Raw genomic sequence first — 21,562 nt, 5'->3', positions numbered from 1 at the left:
GAAAAGGAAGCTGATTCTTCAGGGACTATGGTAAGAGGAATTCTATTCTTGAACATTAAATTTACTTCAAAGCTTCCCAGAATACAGGCAAAAAACTAGTATGGAGTATTATTTCATAACTTTTCTGTAAAGCTAAAATTGTTTTTAAATGAAAAGTTTATTTAAATTTTTCTTTGGAGAGGGAACTACATGACTGGGTACTGGGCTGGGAGAGAAATTTACTTGTAAACAGGATATAGCTGGATTTTGTTTTAAACCTAATCTGTTATTTTCTTTCCAGTCTTTTAATGGGAGAGTTTAATCCTTTTATATACGTATTGCAATTACTGATACATTTATGATATAATAATGCATTACTTGATATATTTAGACTTATTTCTACGTTCTTTTTCACCCTTAGCTGGTTTATGTCTATTCTACCCTTAGTTTACATTTAATAGTGTTTTCCTAACAGAATCGAAAGCTATCTATTATCTCCCTTTTTTAAATAAGACAACATCTTTACCCATTTCTTAACACACACACATCCTCCGTGTTATTCTTGTCTGCCACTTGTTTCACCTTCTTAGGAAGCCAAATATAAGTACAAAGTTCATTATTTTTATAGTAAATATTTATTATTATTTTGCCTTCTCACATCTTCCCCTTGGGTTTAGTTTTCTTCTTGCTGAAGATCCTTAGTACGTTGGTTCTCAAATAGAGGCAGTTTTGCCCCCCCAGAGGACATTTGGTGATGTCTGAACACATCTTTGGTTGTCACAACTGGAGGGGGCTACTGGCATCTACAGGATGGAGACTTGGGATGCTGCTAGCTGTCCTGCAGTGTACAGCCCCCCGGAAAGAATTATCAGGCTCGAAGTGTTAACAGGTTGAGGAACCTTGCATTAGTAGTTCCTTCAGGAAGGATCTGTGGGTAGTGAACTTTCTTAGATTTTGCATATTTAAAAATATCTTTATTTCACTCTCAGTTTGTAACAGTTAGGTACAGTCTAGAGTTTATCCCTATATTGAGTTTTTCTTTCAGAAATTATTTTTATTCCCAAGATTTCTTTTTCATTCTTTGGATCTCTCTACTCTTATTTCATTCTTTCTTTTTTTTTTTTTTTTTTTGAGAATTTACCATTCTTTTCTAAGGATGGTGTTCTTTCATTTGTCTCTTTGAGGATACTAAACAACATATTTATTTAAAGTATTAGCCAGATTGTTCAGTTATTTTAATTTCTTTTAAAGTGAATTCATCTCCTCATTGTTGATTTTGTTGCCTGTCTCTTAGCACAAGTTTCTTTCATTTAAAAAACAAATGTTGATTAGCAGAATTATTGCAGTCGGGAAGCCTGTCTGTTATCCATCCATCCATCCATCCTCTCACCTTGCCCTGGGCAGCACTTTTGCAGTTGCCTCCATGTAGCCCACCCAGGAGCCCCCCCGAACAGGACACATGGTGGGCCTCTACCTCACAATTACGCAGAGGTCATCACAGACCTAGCCAAAGAGTCAGCAGGCGACTTGACTTGGGTTCAGGTTGTGAGGCTGTGTGTGGGGCTTCCTGCCCGCCAGTGACTCGGCTTTGCTTTCTTTGCCTCTCTTAGTGAGCAGAGGATCCCTGGCCCCAGACCCTGACTTTAGGCCTACAGCTCATTAACCTAGGAGCTGGCCTTGCAGATCTGTCTCCTGGCTTCCAGACCTGCAGCCTGGTGGACCAGCAGCTTTAGCCCTACTTACCACGTGGCTTTTATCACCTTTCATTGTCTAGGGAGATTTTGTTTGAGTGTAGACCTTTTAAATGTTATCTCTCTTGTGTTTTATCAACCACTGCTGTATGTTTTCACTTGGAAGAGACCCTCAGTTCATGAACTTAGAGTGCCACCTTGACCAGAAGTTGGAATTACTATTTATTGCCCATCCTTTACTGTCTTTTGCATTTTGTACCATTCTTCAAGGAATTAATTTTTAAAAACCCACTATCTCAACTGTGCTTTTAGTGTGTATAAAGTCGATTCAATATTAAGCTTTCTTGTGACCCAAGAGAAGTCCTCTGCTAATTTTGTAATAGAGAGCTGTTTATGGGGGAGTTAATGCTGTCATGAACATTATCTATCTGAACATACCTGTTTAGAGCTTGTCTGTCAACAAGGCTATTGTGAATGCCAAATTAGATCACTGCTTTAAGCAAATGGATATTCCTAAACCTCTGTGTAAGATACTCTTATTTTTGAGGAAGGAAAGAGGGATTTTTGGCTGTTGCCTCTGTCAGAATTGATTTGGGGTCAGGGGCCTGCTTTTCCCCTCTTGATCCCATCCCCAACCAGTATCACCCCATGTGTCCGCATGTGAGTAAGATTCTGTGGGTAGCCAGCGCCCAGTGAAGTCTTGAAAAGTCCTGACCATTATGAAAAGCCTGAAATCCAGTGTGATCATCTAGACCCTTTCTTGTGCTCCCAACAACAGGTCACTTGACTGGTGGACAGCTGACGAATGCAATATGATCAATGGAACTGATGGAGACTCTTTTCACCCATTAATCACCAAAGACGAAGTCCTTTATGTCTTCCCATCTGACTTTTGCAGGTAAGAACTTGAAAAATTAGTTCTTTGACTGCAAGACCACTAAAGCTGCGAGGAATGTGTGTAGCTGTACTTACTTGATGAGGATATGTATGCGTAATCGGTGATCAGTGATCTTGGCTCATTGAGAGACAGCACAGTGTAGTGTGGTGGTTCACTCCAGAGCCTGGCTGTGCTGGTTTGAATACCAGCTTCACCACTTACAGCTGTGTGACCTTGGGAGAGTTATATAACCACTCTGTGCCTCACTTTCCTCATTTGTAAAATAAAGATAGAAATAGTTGCCTACCTTGGAAGTGTTTTAAAGATAAATGAGTTACTTTAGTAACATACTTAACCCAGGGCTTGTCACATGGTAAATATTAAATGCTGGCTCTTAGTTATTATAATATGCTCTGTCAAGCGTGAAATTTGATCTGGTCTTCTTCCAGTCAACAGGTAATCGCTACATAAGAGATAAAGAAATCACATCGTTGTCCACATTTCAGAGTTGATAAGTCTGCTGAGCTCTGACCTTCCCACTGATGATATATCTTGTGCCTGCCCTGCAGTCTCTCCCTCTCTCCTGCCTGCTCCTTCTCTGCAGACGAGTGTCATTCAGTCCCTTCCGTGGGAAGAAGGGTCCTGCCCTGCACCTTGATGCCCAACTCCCCGTCACCACTGCACCTTCTCCCGCCCTTCAGCCTCAAACTGCTCCAATGAGGGGCTGGCTCACGCAGCCTCCCTGTCCTCTCCTGCTCGCTCCTGCAAGGCTGTTTATGAAACTTCTCCTCAGTCAGAAGTAACTTCATTGCCTTTGACGCTGTAGAGTCAGCATTCTCAAGAACGGCTGTTCTTCTGGACTTTCATATCTCACACAGTTGCAACACCACCCAGTCAGCCTTGCCAGAGTCATTGGCAACACCATAAACCTTGCTCCTCTCTTGCATTAAGTCAGCCACCGAGTGGTATCATCCTCCTCAGAAATAGCACTTTAAAAAAAAAATTAAATTACTGGGGATCCAACCCAGGACCTCATGCATGCTAAGCACGCACTCTGCCACTGAGCTCTACCCTCCCCCCAGAAACAGCCCTTCTTTCACTCCCCTCTGCATCCCTGCTCTTTGTACCGTGGTGCAGCTGCTCTCCTCAGTCAGTATTTGTGGCAGGACTGAAGGCAGAGGAAATTTGCTTGAGTGCAGTGAATGAGACAAGGACACCTAGGAGGGCAAGAGGGGACTTACTGAAAATTTGACACAGAGGAGACTCATTCTTACCCCGGTACCACCACTTCTGAAGAGCCACTTGGCAATGCTTAGCAAAGCCAAAGCCGTGTAAACCCTATGATTCCACACTTCTCTCCTACCTAGGTTCCCTGGCCTGAAGAACTCTGTGTATATATGAAGGAGACTTATACAGAAATGGTCATTGCAACGTTGATTGTGGTTTGGAAAAATTGGAAGTGTCCTTGGAAACAATCAGTAAACAATCTACAATAGGAATGGAAAAGAGTTTTATTTAAGCCCACTGAGAGTTATAGCCTGGGAGACACAGATTCAGTAAGCACTTGAATTGTGTTTTGCTGGACTGCAAGATGAGGGAAGCTACTAAAAGCAAAAAACTTCAAAGTTACAGTTAGTTATATGAGTTTTTTTATCAAAAATTATAATTGGAGCCGGCGAGAAGTAAGGGTGCTTGTTAAGCCAGGATTGGTTGGCATCTGAAATGGTTGCAGAGTTACAAGGGGCGACCTTGAGACCATGCGGCTGCAGCTGGCAGCTGCCAGCAGATGCTGTTTTGAGAACAGCTGGTGGTGTCCTTGAGTCTGATACAGTTCAGGAAGTTTAAGTTTTCAGTGATACAGGAACATGTCTAAAACCACATCCACAGTGGCCACCTGGCTCCATCCTAAATGGCTGAACCACAGTTGCTCCATTTTGATTGTTAAAGGCGTTCTTTTCTTTAATGGTTAAAGCAGATGTATGGTATATGTTTGATAGGCCAAAAGACAGGCCATTCTAGTTAGCATAAAGTTTAACTTAAATCATATATAAGCCGTAATGACTTCCCCATTTCTCAATATATGAAAATTTCTTACATCAGAAGCAATATAAGTACCTGAAAGAAGGAGAATATAAGTAACGGTGTATTCATATGCTAAAATATCATATAGGAAATAAAATGTAAGAACCAGAGCCATGCACATTAATATAATAAATCTTAAAAATATAATGTTGAATGAAGGAGTAAATTACAGAAAGAGAATGTCGTATACTGTTTGTATAACATTTAAAAATAGCAAGTAGTGCCACATGTTGTTTATGACCATGCACATAGGTAATGCTATAAAGGCCTACGTGGAATTGATAAACCCAAATTCAGGACAGCAGTTACCTCTAGGGACCAGAGAAGGACTAGAATCAGGAGTGCTGCACAGAGAGCTTCAGTTGTATCCATAAATACATGTTTTATTTATCTGAGTGGTATTTGTTATAAAAGATATTACATTTTCTCTGTTTTCCTGTTTGCCCAAGAATTTTCATTGAAAAATGCTGTAGGGGTGGGATGTGCAGTGAAAGGCAACTCCCGTGTAAGTCACAACGCAGCAAGAGACAGGTCCCACCTCTGGTTCAGAGATGAAAAAGTGAGGCCCCCAAAGCAACTCCCCTCAGCCTTCAGATGCCTTCAGAGGCGGGGCTGGGGGGTCAGTTAAGACAGTGATGTGAACGTGCTTGGCGGTCACTCAGGTGCTGTGCAGGTGTAAGGGTACTTGACACTGTCTGAAACTGTGACCGCTGAAGGCAGAATGATGTTGGACTCCACTGAAATAAGTGACTTGGGCAGATATGGAAACTATTTTTATTTAGTGGAAATGGGTATCAAAGTATATCTTTTAGTCAAGCATCTGTCTACTGCGGCACTTTTCCAGGCCTTCAGAACCTGCCAGGCCACACCGTTCTCTGCCTCTTCTGCTTCTGCTTTGCCTCACCCCTGGCTTCCCTTCCTTTGCTTCTGCTTTGTCCACACTGGCATGTGTCCCTGCTGGTCTAGACCACTCATTTCTTTCTGCTTGAGTCTCCATTCAAACTGACATCTTCTTGATTTTTGATCACACATTATGTTTTTTCTTGGCCTTGTTGGGGTGTCAGCATAGTTACTGCCTCTTAAACATCTTTCATTACAGTCCATCTCTTACTTTATTGGGCACCGAGGGGATTGAGCTTCTCTCAAGCTTTCTTTTGCCTCTTCATTTTCTATTCATCCTGTAAGCTCTTAGCCATGTTATACCCAAGAACAGTTGGCTACCTTTACTGATTCCGGCAGATCACACCGACTAGTACCCACATTGGCTTTTTGTTCTTACTTCCTAACAGGTCAGTGCATATAATTTTCAGTGACTATGAGCGCGTACAGGGACTTCCTGCCTTGCGGTATAAGGTGCCTGCAGAAATATTAGCCAATACCTCAGACAATGCTGGCTTCTGTATCCCTAAAGGAAACTGCCTGGGCTCAGGAGTTTTGAATGTCAGCGTCTGCAAGAATGGTAAGAACTCAAAGAGGGGACATGGGCAGGAGTGGCTGGATGCGGGATTGGTGCTATTCAACAAAGAATGTTGTCAGCCCAACAGAAACAGCCATTCTGACCTCTCAAGCATAATGTTTTGTAACGTGACTATAGCATGGTTTAAAAAAAAAACCATTGGCTTTTTTGTAATGACTTATTGCTAGAATGCCATGTGCTTTTTCTGGGCAGTGTTTTAGGAGTCTTCATAGTAATAATAGTTCACGTTTACTAGCACTTACTAGTGCCAGTCACTGTGTTCAGTGCTTTACATGTTTACATATAGGTAATACACATAAAGCATTAGCTGATTTCATGTCAAAACGGCTGAGAGAGAAAGCGGAGAACTCGGTAATAGGAAAGTACATATCTTTCTGATTCTCAGTGATTTTGAGGCAGAGTTAGTTTTAGACTCTGCCCACAAAGTTCCCGGTGCTTCTTAATGTCGGAGCTACTCGGATCCTTTCTGGGCATGAGGTAGAATGAGCAGGGTACAGCTGACGAAGGCGTTTTCTTTATCACGAGGGCTAGTTTTTGCAATCATCTGTCACACGATTATTGACACTAGCCTTGCCAGATAGACAGCCAATGGCCTCTTTTTATAATTGTGGAAATCAGTGCTCAGAGAAAGAACAGGATTTTTATAAAAATCCTTATCTTCAAGCAAATTCCTGCTAGAACTTAGGGTCTTCTCATATTCGTACTGTGATTCTTCTTAGGCTACAATTCTTCTCAAGAGAAACTATGTAACCTCTTTCACCTGATTAAAGTTGTACTTTTTGCTTGAATAATGTACTAACTTTTGCCCCCTTCTCCATTTGGTTTGAAAGTCTTTTGAGATAAGCCTCCCTATCTTCCCAAGGGAGGCCCTGTATAAGAATTATCTATAGAATCATTAATAACATCCATCCCAAGGCCCACATACTAGGGCCCCAGAAACTGTATTTTTAATGAGCTTCAATTGATTCTCGTGAAGGTGGTGCCTATGCGATTGGGAACCAGTGTGCCGGGGAGCACACACCCCGACCTGGAGATGAGCCCAGAGGAGGGTAGGAACAGGTATCTGCTTCTCCCTCTCCTGCTGGCTCACTGGGCCTGAAACAGCGCCTGCCTGCTCAGCCCCAGTGCCTGTGGCTCAATGCACAAATATAGACGTATTTTTCTTATTGTTTTAACAGTCTGTTTTCTCAAGAAGTTGCTGGCAGAATCAACAGTAGGTGTCCACTCTGCAATAGTCATATCTCTTGCTATAACCCTTTTCCTCTTGCCTCTTACATATTCCCAGATGTGGACTGAAAGGTTACCCTCCAGGATTGTCCCCAAGTGTTTCGCATTCCCAGGGGAACATTTTGGCTAGTGTGATGAGTGAGTGGTCTGGAGTCAGGTAGATCTGGATTTGAATATTATTCTATTTGTTAGCAAATTGGCCAAGTTGATGAAGGAGGGTTCCAGACAGCAGTTTTTTCATCTGTAAAATGGGGATGCTTATAACTTCCTTGGAAGGTTGATTGAAGGTTAGAGATAAATGTATTAAGATACTCAGGGCAGTGTCTGGCCCTTATTAAGTCCTCAACAGATCTTTAAAAATACATTTTAAAGGTCATTATAGGTCACAAAGAAGGAAATTATGTCTTTGTGGAACTGTGTACCAATAGAGAACAAAACTGTGTGTATGACAGATGTGGTGTTTGAGCCCTGGACTGGTGGATAGGTGAGCAGACTTAAATTATTTGCCAACAGGCTAATTTCTCCAAAAATGTATTTCCATGGCAGCAATTATTGGGTCTCGCTCTCCTTTTCAAGAGCAAAATCTAGAATGGGTTTCCTTTAATAACTTGCTTCTCTATTTATTTCTCAAAATAAAATGAGATTAAAAAAACAAAACAAAACTAGTGTCTTCCTGTGGGCAGGCCCTGATCTAGTCAGAGGCTGGACAGATGTCAGGACCAGGCAGAGTCTTAAAATATTCTGCATCAGCATATGCAGGAGAACAAAGCCTATCTTGGGTAAAACAAAAACAGAAAAATAGAAAAGAAAAGGGGGAAAAGTCCATTTACTGGTAGAGAATCATAATTGAAACAAGTGTTTTGAGATGAGCGGTCCCTCACTTGGTCAGAATTCTGCCTCCATTACCTGATAGCTGGATGTCCTGGGGAAATTTTGAACTTCTCTGAACCTTACTTTCCTCAAATGCAAAATGAAAGTAATAGTTCTAACTTCGGAGGGCTGCTGGTAATGTTAATTAAAATAATGTATATAAAGCATTTACATTGTATAGGTTCAGAGTAAGTGTTGAAGAATAAAGAATTCAGCTAGAATTTCAGTGTATATTGTGGTATAAAATAATGCGAGGGTTAGGCTTAGATGAGATGTCAGAAAATGAAGTATAAATCCCAAGCTCAGAGATGTAGAATAGAGTTTTCGCCTGCCCCTCTCCCTGACCCAAGTTTTCATATGTGCGGCCTCCCCACCCTCCACTGAGGGGCCAGGTTTGTGGTCAGGAATTTTGTATTCATCTTAGACTTTTAAGAACCATGTCATTCACTTTTGTTTTCCTTAAAATGCAGGTGCACCTATTATCATGTCTTTCCCACACTTCTACCAAGCAGATGAGAAGTTTGTTTCTGCCATAGAAGGCATGCATCCAAATAAGGACTATCATGAGACATTTGTGGACATTAATCCTGTGAGTATGCACATCTTCCAGGTTCAGAAACATCCCTTTTATTCTGTCTACAGTGTTCACCAGTTTGGTCCTCAGCCCTCTCAAGGAATATATTGTCTTCCTTTCATATACATATTCAAGTGGAGGAAACTCAGCTCAGCGCAGTGAGATGCATAGTTTCATAGCCCCATAATTCGAAGGCTGAGTTCCGTGGATCTCAGATGCAGAAATATCAGCAAACCTACTTTAACAGAAAAGCAACAGGGAAAGCCCATCATAGGAAACAACTGGGATCGGACCGGGGTAACCTGGTCAGTCTTCTGTTGCCAGGAGATTGGACCTGAACGTGTACACATCCCTCCCACAGGGCCTCAGGTCGACAGGGGGAAGACATGCCTCTGTTACTCGCTGCCTGGAATGTGCTGGTTGAAATTTAAATATATATGTTTGCTTCAGTCACTTTTGGCAAAACTCTTTATACAGGTGCCTTTGAGAGTTATTATATGACATTATTAATTTAAAGGGCATCAATAGACATAGACTCTAATCTCATATTCCCAGAGGAGAAAAACTAAAAACCATGTCAAAAGGATGTGAATATCATTTCACAGTGTGAGAGCCTCTCACTGTAGGGACTGAATTAAAGGTGAGATATCATCATTCTTGGGATTTTGAATACATGCCTGGAACAATCAAAGAAAAGCAGACACATTTTTTGAGCACAGCCATTTATGGGCACTTCCCTCTCAACCAACTCATTGCATTTGTATCTGAGAAATCAGTGCTCTTATCCTTTTGTGAATTGGGTCAGGTGTGGCTTTCTCCCTTTTCTCTCTTAGCCATCAGTCAGTTCCTTTTCAGCAGCTCAGCTCTTCTCAGGTGCCTGTCCCCAGGGCAAGGCACAGCGCCACAGTGTTGGTGCAAAGATGGAGCTGCCGTGGGGGAGATGCTGCACCTGTCCTCTGGGCTCTGCTGGGTGGGCCTGGCCATGTGTGGGCACCATTCACTGGCCATGCCCACATCCATCCACCTGGATTCCCAGACCCGACAGGAAGGGATATATTGGCTCCCCCTCCTGCTAGGGTCCTCTAGGGCTTTGCTGTTCAAAGTGACAGCATTCTGGGAGCTTGTTAGAAACGCCCAGTCTCAGCCCCTGCTCCAGACCTACTGAATCAGAATCTGCATTTTAACAAGGTCTCCAAGAACTCACATGTGTAATAAACTGTGAGGAACATTGGTCTACCAGGCACGTAACACAATCCACAGTTCTCAGTCTGTCCCAGGGAACAGTTGTCCCTTGTTCCACTCTGCATAGTAAGTGTGGCAGCAGCCACCCTGTTTATCAGAACCACACAGAAACCATGCTCTGTTGAAAAAAACCTCTGTGTGATTTTTGTAAGTCCTAATGTTTTTATTTTCTGCTTCTCTGATTTGCAGTTGACTGGAATTATCCTAAGAGCAGCCAAGAGGTTCCAAATCAACGTTTATGTCAAGAAATTAGATGACTTTATGTAAGTTTTGCTTCTTTCTAGAGGCAAAGGGTTGTTTTGCTACATTGATTTCTTGGTAGGGTTGATGTTGGGAGGAGTACAGCCTGCTTCTAACTCTGCTCATCTCTAAGCTTCAGGGATGAGGTATGATCCACATTTTCACGGACTGCCTTGGTGTGGAATGTACTTATTTTATATAACCAAACACATATGGAACACTTCCCATGAGTCAGGCCTTGTTCTGAGTACTTTATGTATATTAACTCATTTATTCCTCACAATAACCCTGTATTATCCCCATTTTGCAGATGAGGAAACTGAGGCAAATCGAGGTTTTTTTTTTTTTTTTAATAACCTGCTGGAACTTACACAGCTAGTAAGGCTGCAGAGTCTGCTCTGACCTGTCCTGCTGAGCATTTCCTCCTGCACCATGACTCTGGCTGCCTCCCCTCCTTTCTTTCCACTGCTCTCATCCAGCCAGCCACAGGCTCTCCCATGGAGGGTTAAATACTCTCTTGGGTCCAGTCTCCCCACACTCCATCTAAAAACCACTACTTAATTAGGACTCCTAAGTATGATCTGCTCAGACTTTTCAGTGGAAATTGAGAAAATACTTATGATTTAATGTTGAATGAAAAAACTGGATGCAAAACTATGATACATATCCAAAATATCATCTATCTATCTATCTGACCTTTCTGTCTGCATATCTATCAACCAAACTCGGTTAGTTTCCCCCATGGAATTTGCCAGATTTAAGTCCACATTATGGATCTTTGTAGAAAGCAAATGTGGTTTGTAAGAATGCATTTTGCCACTTGTGTGTGTGTATTTCTGAGGGAAGATAATTTACAATCTAGAGCTGTTGAATCAAAATGGAATTAGAATTCTGGCTCCACCACTTATGCGTGGTGGTCCTGGGCAGATTACTCCGAGCCATCATTTCCTTGTCTTAAACCTCGGACAGCCATACCTACTGCATGGGACTACTAAATGAGGTAATGTTCCCAAGATACCCGGTGCACAGCTGGCGCATAGTAAATGCTCAGTAAGTGATTGCTCCAGGAGCTTGTGAAGATAGTACTTAGCAGCCTGGTTATAAAACATTCTGAGAAATGACAGCGTTGTTCTGCTGCAGCCTCCCCTCTGATAACTCTTGGCAGTACAGTAATCATTTTGATGAATTTGCTTTTCTGGCATCCTGTGTTTTGGTAAAAACACTTCACATAAATATGCACCACTTCAAATTGCTAGACTGACAGTTTGTAATAGAACTTCTGGTTGATATATGTTTGCAAAGATAGTTAAGAAGACTGCATAAATTCCAGGTAATTTAATGAAATACGTGTGCTGGAACTTTCGTATACAAACTTGTCTCACCAGACCAGTGTACTATCGTAATGAGGATGTCTATAAAATAATCTCATTTTTTGTCTCTGTAGTGAAACAGGAAGCATTAGAACTCTGGTTTTCCCAGTGATGTATATCAATGAGGTGAGTCCTGGGAGGGAAATGGGTGTGTTTTACCTGTGGAAGCTTGGGAAACTTCCCATAGGGTGTCTGCATGTGGCTGTGTAATTTAAGATGTGAGGAAGGGACAAACATGATTTTTTAAAACCTGTTTGTCTTCAGGAAATTTCTGTTTATATGTTTACATGAAGCTGCCTGTGTCTGAGGTTTGAAAATGACAGAAAGAAACTCCTTTCTGGGAAGCAAGTTATATAAGAAACAAAATGCAAAGGTAAATGAAGCAAGGTCAGACACTGTTGAAAGAGAACCAAGAGCCAACACTCAGATAGATGTCCAGTTAAACTTTTCTTAGCCTCTCCTCCATCATCAAGAATTTGCCAGTTTGTTTAAAAAAGAAAAAAAAAGGTTATCAGTTTACCAATCATTAGTTAAGGAGAAAAAGAAAGTAAAAATTTTCATTACATGAAAGTTTCATGTAAGGTGGTTGAAGAAACAGTTAAATAAAGTGTAACACATGCCCATTAATTGCAGTGGTATGTGGTTGCCTTGTCTTTCATCAAAGCCTAGAGTTTTTTCTACTTTCTGGTAAGCATGCATACATCATAAATTACAGAAACAGATCCCAAGTCCAAACAAAAGGAGTTTCTCTGAAGAAATATTTCTTACTTAGTGTACCTACAGAAATGCTATCCCTAATTGTTAGGCATAAATTGAAGTTCTGTAAATAAAACATATTCTGAAACTTCAGAAAACACTATTTGATACCTGTGATTAATTCTTTTCTGAATCACATATTATAGTTACTGTAGTTATATCTCCTCAATTTCCCTTTTCTTTTTTACCCAGTTTTGAAGGGAAAACTACAGGATTTTTCACCCTCAATAAGTTCTTGATCAGCTGGCTTCTGTTGTTAACAGCAGCATTTTAAAAAGTTTTTATTGGTGGGGAGGGTAATAGCCCAGTGGTAGAGTGCATGCTTAGCAATCCCCAGTGCCTCCATTAAAAAAAAAAGTTTTTATTATTTTTCTCTCTTCCCTAAAAATACTTGTTCTTTGCAGAAAATTTGGGAAGAAAGATTAGCAAGAAAAGGGAAAATTTAAATGACTTCACAAAACCTGAGCCAGAGTAGCATGTTATTTTTAACTTGCTTTATTTTCCTCAACAGTTTGTTGTAAAATTTTTTCTAATAACAGCTTTGCAAAAAAAAAAAACCTTGATGTTTTGCATTTTGTAAAAGTGACATGTTTTTCATAGAACTCTTGGGAAATTAAAAATAGTATTTAAGAAGTAAATCACTTGGTGAGCAAGCCCATCCCTCAGAGAAAACGCAGTTGATAACCTGCTCATGTCACCTCGGTATTTTTCTGGTTTTGATATTACATAGTTGAGACCACATTGTAGGTACAATTCTATGTCTTTCTTTTTCTCATTTAGCATTGCATTGGTAGCCACATTGATAAACTATTGAAGGGTTTGGGGTTACAGTTCTAAGACAAGGCTTTCATTGTTTCAAAGGACAAATTCAGGCAATATTTACCACTTTATAGGACCTATTTGCAATGGCTCCTGGGTCATCACTGTTATTTGTGGGGCAGGCCATGGAAGTAGGGCTTTTTGAAAATGTGGACAGGCCCTGTTCTGCCAGCTTATGGCCATAGCTGTGGCTTATCTGAAGTCCCCTCTACCTGAACTTTGGCCTTGAGTTTTTGTTAAAGACTAGACTGAGTCCAGGGAATGAGGGAGTGAAACCTCATGCTTTTGCTCCCTCCCAGAAAGAACTTGATTTTTCTCTTCTCTAGAAAAATAAAACATTAGACTTGGAAGTGAGCTGGGAGACTGCTGTCTCACCCCCTTTTTCCAGAGGTGGAAACTCTGACCCCGATGGGCCTTTCCCTGCATATTGAACTAAAGTTAAGTCCAAAGTCCCAATTGTTGCTAATAATTTTTATGGAATTAAGCTCTTCAGATACCTCACCCATGACAGTTTAAGATGTTAATGCCTTTGCCATTCATACAGAAACTATTATTGTAGAATATTTCCTTAGTTATCAGCACCCTCTGTAATTCTAGTTAACCTCAAGTCTTCCCTAACACTTTCTGTCAAAACTTCTGGTCCTGATTAGTATAGATCTGGCCAAGAGAGAAATGATGCTTTCCATATGACATTGTTGGAAAATTTCATTCATTCATTCATCTAATCAACTGACATTAACTGAGCACCTCCTATGTTAGGGGGTGTTATAACCGGTATTGAGTTGACTGAAATAAAAGTCTTGCCTTCAGGAACCTCACAGTCAGGAAGAGACAAACAGGTAAAGAGACACAACGCAGAATGTGAAGACAGTGATGGAGGATTTTAGAATGTGAGATGGACAAACTTCTGAAAGGAAGTTGTACTGAGCTGGATTTTGAAGGATGAGTTAGAGTTGTCTGATAGTAAGCAAAAGCTGATATTCTCTCAATATTTCTGAATTCTTTTCCCCTCCTTTTTCCCACCAATTCTGGGAGTAAAACATATCTTCAGGAGAAAAGGGAAGATGTTAATGAATAAATGCCCCCTCTAGTTACTCTAATTTATAAATGGATTTTCAATATCTCTAGTTTGCTAAACAGGAGGACAGACCCAAATTGTATTTAATGATTTGGAAGAAAGATACCACAAAAAAGTTATACTGTGAATATTCGGTAATCAAGGGAATACTGTTTTCTTGTTCCCCTCCCAGAGTGTTCTCATTGACCAAGAGACTGCAAGTCGACTGAAGTCTGTGATTAACACGACTTCCATCATCATCAATATCCCCTACATTGTCATGGCGCTGGGCGTGTTCTTTGGTCTGGTCTTCACCTGGCTTGCGTGCAGAGGACAGGGATCCATGGATGAGGTCAGCAGTGGCTGGAAGAACATCTCCCTTACGGGATAACCTTCCCTGAGGACTTCAGCTGTGCTTCACTGATGGGTTGTCAGCAGGCTCACTGGGGTGGATTCTGTGGTTTTTATACTGGGTGTGGTAATTTCATGGTTATATTACTGCTGGCCCAAATGAGAGGCAAGGGAAGTATGTCAAAGAAGGAGGGGTGATAGAAGGGTACTGTCTAGGATTTTGGGTGCTCTTGGTGGGAATGGAATCGCTGGGAGTAAGCATTATGTCTTGAAAATAATCTGTATACCAGCTAAGCACCTGGCCTTTGGTGTTGGACTGCCCAGGTTCAAATGCAAGTTCTGCCACGTAATAGCCATGTGACCGGACATGATAGAGCTTCCCTTAGGAGTTTTTAGTGAGGATTTGATGATATAGTAAATACAAAGCACGTGGCCAAGTGCTGGCATTTAGTAAGAGCTCAAGAAATATTAGTTATCTGATGAAACAGCTCCCTAATTATAGAGCAGTCAGAGATCTGCTTGGAAAGAATCCCTGGTGTATCAGAAGGTACTTACTACTGAGTCATCATTGCATAATAAATGACGGGTGCAGGGGAGTAGTTACCTTCCTGGAGGGATGGTAACTTCCTCCTTCCACCAAATGGATGGGATAAACAGGTTGGCCTCCCTGAGTGACCAGCAGGCCAACCCAGGGGTCTCAACATCTTCAATGAGCCTTTCTTAAATTCTCAAAAAGATTCTTTTTGCAACAAAGGCTTTTTCCCTTCCTCACTGCCACAATTAAGTGTCTGAGGTAAAGGTGAAGCCGGAAATAACACAGGCTGAAACCATCTAACTCATACTAGCTCAGATTTCCCTGTTTCTGCGTTCTTCCGTGGTTCCTCTCAACCCATGCCCATTACATTGGCGTGAATTAGGTGGGAGGCAACTGTTTTGCCACTTCTGTCTGTGGCTGTTACAGTCACTGCAAGGTGAACTGTACTGTCGCTGAGATTTGCATCAGCACAGGTGAGAGCCCATATCAACATGATGACTGCTCCTGCAGTAACTGTCTTCACATGTTCAACAAGCAGGTGGTGACTGACCACCCACCACTTCTGAGACATTGTTCTTTGATGGATTTCCAACTAGGAAGGAGGCCAATTCAATAGAGTGCAATGAGGGTTATGGTCCAGGTCAACACAGGGAAGGGTACTACTGCCCCGGTGGGGGAGGGGGTGTCAGAGGATTAGGGTTGAATGATAAAGAAAGAGCCAGAGGAAGCAGGTCAGGAGAAGGTGAGTGGATGATGTTCTTCCTCCTTCCACCTTCCTCCACCCCTTCCCAAAACTCTGCACATCCGGGGGAAATTTGGTGATGTGACCATTCAGCCTCACTGTCCTCTTTCTTCTGAGTCTCAGGGAACTGCAGACGAAAGAGCGCCCCTCATACGAACCTAACAGTCGGCTGCACTTGGTGAAGGAAGCAAGGGAGCTGTCGTGACCTGGACCACAGCGTGGGGCAACTGTCTGCGTCCTTACCAGCATGTCACCTGGTGTGAGAGGAGAGAGGAGACCCTGTGCTGGCGTGTGATGACGGCCCTCGGGCAGAGGGCCAAGAGCAGGCTGACATGGTTGGCCGTTAGGCTTTACAAGATCCTGTGGTCCCTGACAAACTATTTTGTTCTTCAAGTGTCTAGCAAGTATTTAATAAATTCTTGTATAGTAATTTTTCCATTGTTGGGTGCTGGTAGCTCCAGAATTTTGTGACCACTGTCGTGGTTATAATGCCTCCACATCCCTTGTTAATGCTACCTGGTCTAACCTTATTCAGTATGCTTCACTCACCAGACTGTGTGCTCAAAATGCATAAGTACTATTTCATGTTGTTTTCCTCCATGCACCGCATCCTCAAGAGACAAAAAGAGTTCGGAATGCAGGGTAAAATACTAAAACTCATTCAGTACCATTCAAATGCACCTAATTTCCTCTTTTGAAAAGGGACATTAGTGTTTCTTCCTAATCTTTAGTTCATAATTCCTCCAGGAAATAATTTAGTCTTCTGATGACTTTCATACAGGTTAGGAATTAAGCAGGGACGGGGTTGGGTGGGGTGAGATGTGCAGTGGGGTGGTACCTGTGAGTTGATAGTGATAAACACCTGAGGATATTTTTACTATTCTTTTGTGAATTGAGAGAATGCATAAATAATGTTGGTGAGGACAAGTACAGATATTTCATATATAGAATAGAATGCTAATTATGACATTTGTGAATAGTTTGTTATTTTTTCAGTCAAACTGATCTTGACGTGGAAAGGCATTTCTGGGAGAATGTAATCAGTGACTGGTATTTTTTCTTCCCTCAATCACCCTTACCAAATATGACTGTATTAATTAGAATACGCTTGAGTGATTATTTGTAAAGTTACTTATGAACATAGGAAATTCATCTATCCACAGCATAAGTTACAATTAAATTTCAGGAAGTCTGACTACACTAAAGAGACATTTCTTCCGGGACACTCTTCTTGGTAACTTTCGAGTTGTTTTTATAAGTTGTTATTCTTTCCTCAGATTCAGTTTGTTCTGATATTTTGTGGCTCACTGAATAGAAAAAAAAATGTGCCCTGTACTTCCTGTGACAGTCATTCTGCTGACAGAGTGACAGGGTTGTTTTAAAATACTGCACAGGAAGTGCTTTTAAGAAAAGTTCCTTGGGACCAGAAGCAGAGCCACCTCTCTTCAGACCTCTTAGCTTTCAGCGTAACCCAAATCAGAGGATTGGGAACCATGATGTCACAGAATTCAAGCATATTTAAGGGCATTGTATTTGATTCTTAATGTTCATTATTCATTTTTGATTGAGAAACCTGTACAGTTATCTGGCAAAGGGCACAGAGAATTTCTTAACCACTGAATCATTCTACAGGATTTTTTGTTTAAAAATTGGATTTCAGTACAAGCAAATGAATGAAAAAGGCCACAGATTTTACAAACATAGCTTCTGATCCCTCTGGGGAGGTAATAAATCACTTTAGTTTCCTTGCCCCAATTTTCCCACTCTCTACACTAAGGCAATATGTAATATGTTTCCCTTTTTGAAGGAACAATTCAGTAAAGTCTCAATTTCTCTATAAATTAAGATAAAACCTATAGATACCCGAAATCACCAAAGTGTGAAAAGCTAAATTGAAAATATTTTATCTTCAATAATGCCAAATATCTGTATTTTAAAAATTTATCAATATTTAATGAGGTAATTGGCATATCTTATTCTTGTTTGTATCCACTTATTAACACTAATGAAACTAGTAAGTCAGTGCATTCTCATTGGTTCATTCCATTACCAGGATATAATCATCTGTGAGGCAGTCATTTTTAAATACTATGAATGATAATATAGCAGTTAGTGATGTACACCTTTAGAATGAATGCGTACGGCCAGGGAGACTGAAAACATTGTTTCCATGTGATTCTTAATAGTTACTTGGCTTAAAATATCACTTTTGATATTTTCCTTCTGAAAAGTCTGTGGCAAAAGCATACACTGCAGTCAAGGTTATAGGTTGCTTAAGAAGAATGAATGTACCTATTTGGTTTTAGTTTAAAAATAACAAACTGTTCCTCATGCTAGTTTTCTTAGAGCCGTTATCCTGGAAAGGCCCCCAAAGTCTTTGAGATTGTCACAGTCATAGAATACAGCGTCCTCTACTGTGATACTCAATTTAGGGAGAAACCAAACTGAGAGAGGTTGCCTCGCTTCTCTCAAGGAAACTAGGGAAGCTGACACAGGACAGGAAGTGGGCTTTGCCACTTTCAGCTCCAGGCTTTTCCCACTAGACTTTACTTCCTCATGTTCTAGAAAGATCACTTATGGTCAGGGGGAGCAAGTGCTATATGACTAACTTTTATTGGGGTTTTTACTTACAGGAGGCTAACTTTTTAATTTCAATTGCTTAAGATACAAGTTCTGCAAAAGGTGACCTTCATCCTCAGCCCTCTGGGCATTGTCACTGGGATTAATTGCTTGTGGCTGTTAAAGAGAATACCCACCAGAATATTCTTCATGTAGTTTATATGGCTGGTCCTTTCATGTGATTCTTGATATGTTTATTTCTATCCTTAATGCAATGAAATACTTCACTAATAAAAAAGCAGTTTCTATGAAATTGTACTGGAAATTGTATGTTATGTCATCAGATGTTCAGTTGTCTATGGAGTTCCATTTGAAAGGTGGTCTCTACCCTCCTGATGGATGTAGTCCTGAGTTACACCTCTTGGGCCACATCTGATTTCAGCTCAGGTGTGGTGGACAGTTATTGGTAGCCTGACAAGCCCCAGACTTTTCTTTTCTGCCTCCGGGTTTTCTCCAGGGCCCTGGAAGCCCCTCAGGAGCATCGAGGGGTTAATACTCCCAGGAACTGATGCTCAACCAAAGTGGGCAGAAGTCAGCCAGTAAGTGTTCCAGTCCTCAGAGGGACAATTCTCAGGCTCATTCTACTTGGTGCCTCAGGTGCGGTTGCCCACAGTGGGAACTGCTTCCTGTTACCGTTTCTTCATTCTCTGTCTCAGTCTCCCCACGCCCTCACTGCTGCTTCCTCCCAAATAATCTACCTGCACTAACATCCTTATTCAGGTCTGCTTCCAGGTAAACACAAGCTAAAAGGCAGACAAGTCCACCCAGGGGGCTTGGCAGGATCAGAGAACTGTTGGAGAAGTACTGGACCTATGTTTCTGCGGACATTTGGACTGAAGTCATTAGTCCAACAATTTAGATTACCTTTAAAACCTTTCCCATCCCAATAATATTGCATTTTACTTCTAAAATCAGCAAATCCAGATCAATCATCGAAGATTTAGCTCAGTGTTACAAATGTCCTTATGTGTTAAGGGCACTTGACCCTTTGGGCTTCATAGGAATCCCAAATCTGATTTTAGCTGGCTTATGGCACAGGGGAAGCTCCTGATGCCTATTTCTGCTTACTCAAAGGTGTATAGAGACACCTGGAACTCTGTAACATATCAAACCCAATCATTTCAAATCAAGGAGTAAGAAAGTTCCAGAAAATATATTTCAAAGAGTACTAATAAGGGGTGACATGTTCCACCAGGTATTAAAACATATACCCATGAACAATAATTAAGAAAGTGTACATATGGTAAGTGATATAGAATACAAAGTCCAGGAACATGGGTACACATTAAAGACAAGATAAAGGTCCCATTTCCAATAATAACTGGTCTTTTATTTATTCAGCTAATATATTTAAAAAATATTTTAACCTTTTGAGGTGTAATTTACATAACAAAAAACTCATCCATTTAAAATGTACAATGATTGTTAGTGAATTTACTGACTTGTGCAGTGTTAGAACATTATCACCTTAGTAAAATCCCTCATGTAAGTTTAAGTTAATCCCCATAACCACCCCAGCGCTAGGCAACCACTAACCTACTTTCTGTCTCTACAGATTTGCTGATCTCCGGTCTAGGCAAGAGGTTATGGTAATTTGAATCAGGGAGATGGCAGTGGAAATGAAGTATTTTAGAAATACTTAAAAGATAAAAATCCATAGGACTTGAGAGACAACTCTGGGAAAGGGAAGGGAGAGGGACATGTCAAGTAGCTCATTCGTTCCACAGTCCTGAACAAAGCCCACCATGAGGGCAGGCATTCTGCTAGCACTAGGGAGACAACCAGTAAATACAGGAAAGTTTTCTGCTCTCATGGAACTAATGTTAAATGGGGGAGGGGAGGCAGTAAATAGGTGGTGGTAAGTGCTAAGAATATTAAAGTAGCCAGAGTGACAAAAGTGGAATGTCCTCTTAGAAATGGTGATAAGGGAAAGCTTCCTATCAAAGAACTATTCAGCCATTCTTTTGCATCTGAGATCGTTCTTCCTTCCATCCATGATTTCTGTGCTTTGGCTCAGCTGGTTCTCTCTCGGGCCACTCTCAAACTCTTCTTGAGGGCTATCTGCTCTGGGCTTAACATTGGTGCTCAGCTGCAGCCTCTTCTCACTTGACACTCTCTCCCTGACAATCCCATTTACTCCATCCATCTCCTTGCCACCCAAGTCATCTTCTCGGAGACAACCAGTGTTATTCATTTTTTAAAAATTTATCTTTCCAGGAATATTTTATATAAATATGTGTAATTATATATTCCACCCCTCTTTTTTTCCCATTCAAATTATATCATACCATATACCATATAGTTCTAAATTGTTTATATAACTTATCTTTGAGATCTTTCTTTTCAGAACACAGCATTACTGTTCCCATTGCACAGCTTAATAGTATTCCTTTGTATAAATGCGGCTATTTAAGCAATCTGCTGTTTGTTTCAAATCATCTGTTATTATACATAATGCTGTAACAGATAACCTTGTATTCTATTAATTTTGCCAAATCATTTATAAGATAAATTCCTAGAAGTAGCATTGCTGGGTGCAAGGACAATTGTAATTTTGATAGACACAATGGCTTTTTTGTTCTTATTTTTATTTTTACCAGTCATACAAGCACATAGATTTAAGAATCAAAAAACTATACAAAGTTTCTACAAAAAAACCCCACTAAATATACATCAGTCTCAGAGGCGCTTCTTTTAGCCTTCTTTTTAATTTCTCTCTTTTTTTCCTTTTCACTTTACTCCCACGACTCTTTAAGTATGCTGCTTCGGGAATTTTCAGTTTTAGTATTATCCGTTGACTCTCTGCTATGGAGAATGAGGATTTAGCTTGCTTTCTTACCCAGTCTTCATTGTACACTGCTATTCAGCTTCCTGCCCATCTTTTCCAAGGGGGCTCCCTAAAGCAGTTTTTAAGGGCTCTCTGGAGGCACGCCGTGGAGGGTTTCCCAGCATCTCACCTCGGTTGTGACGCTCCAAGCCACGCGAAGCCACAAGGCCCCGGAAGCAAGCTGGATCGGGGGCGTTCCCTCTCCTCCCTCCACCCACTACGCTTTT

The 21,562-nt window shown here is 41.0% G+C and overlaps 1 protein-coding gene across 1 annotated transcript in view; it reads left to right on the top strand.

Annotated features, from left to right (window-relative positions):
* SCARB2 (scavenger receptor class B member 2) overlaps nt 1-18,766 on the top strand; it is a 66,358-nt gene extending 47,592 nt beyond the window's left edge. Inside the window, exons 6-12 of the mRNA XM_072941741.1 lie at nt 2,449-2,568; nt 5,919-6,088; nt 8,674-8,792; nt 10,209-10,282; nt 11,704-11,755; nt 14,455-14,613; nt 16,013-18,766. Of these exons, the coding sequence (XP_072797842.1) occupies nt 2,449-2,568; nt 5,919-6,088; nt 8,674-8,792; nt 10,209-10,282; nt 11,704-11,755; nt 14,455-14,613; nt 16,013-16,051 (733 nt within the window). The 3' untranslated portion in view covers nt 16,052-18,766. The remainder of the gene's footprint in view (nt 1-2,448; nt 2,569-5,918; nt 6,089-8,673; nt 8,793-10,208; nt 10,283-11,703; nt 11,756-14,454; nt 14,614-16,012) is intronic.
* Nucleotides 18,767-21,562: the final 2,796 nt, after the last annotated feature.

This window comes from Vicugna pacos, chromosome 2 (genome assembly GCF_048564905.1).
Source record: "Vicugna pacos chromosome 2, VicPac4, whole genome shotgun sequence".
Taxonomy (NCBI): domain Eukaryota; kingdom Metazoa; phylum Chordata; class Mammalia; order Artiodactyla; family Camelidae; genus Vicugna; species Vicugna pacos.
This window is presented reverse-complemented; position numbering and strand designations above follow the sequence as displayed.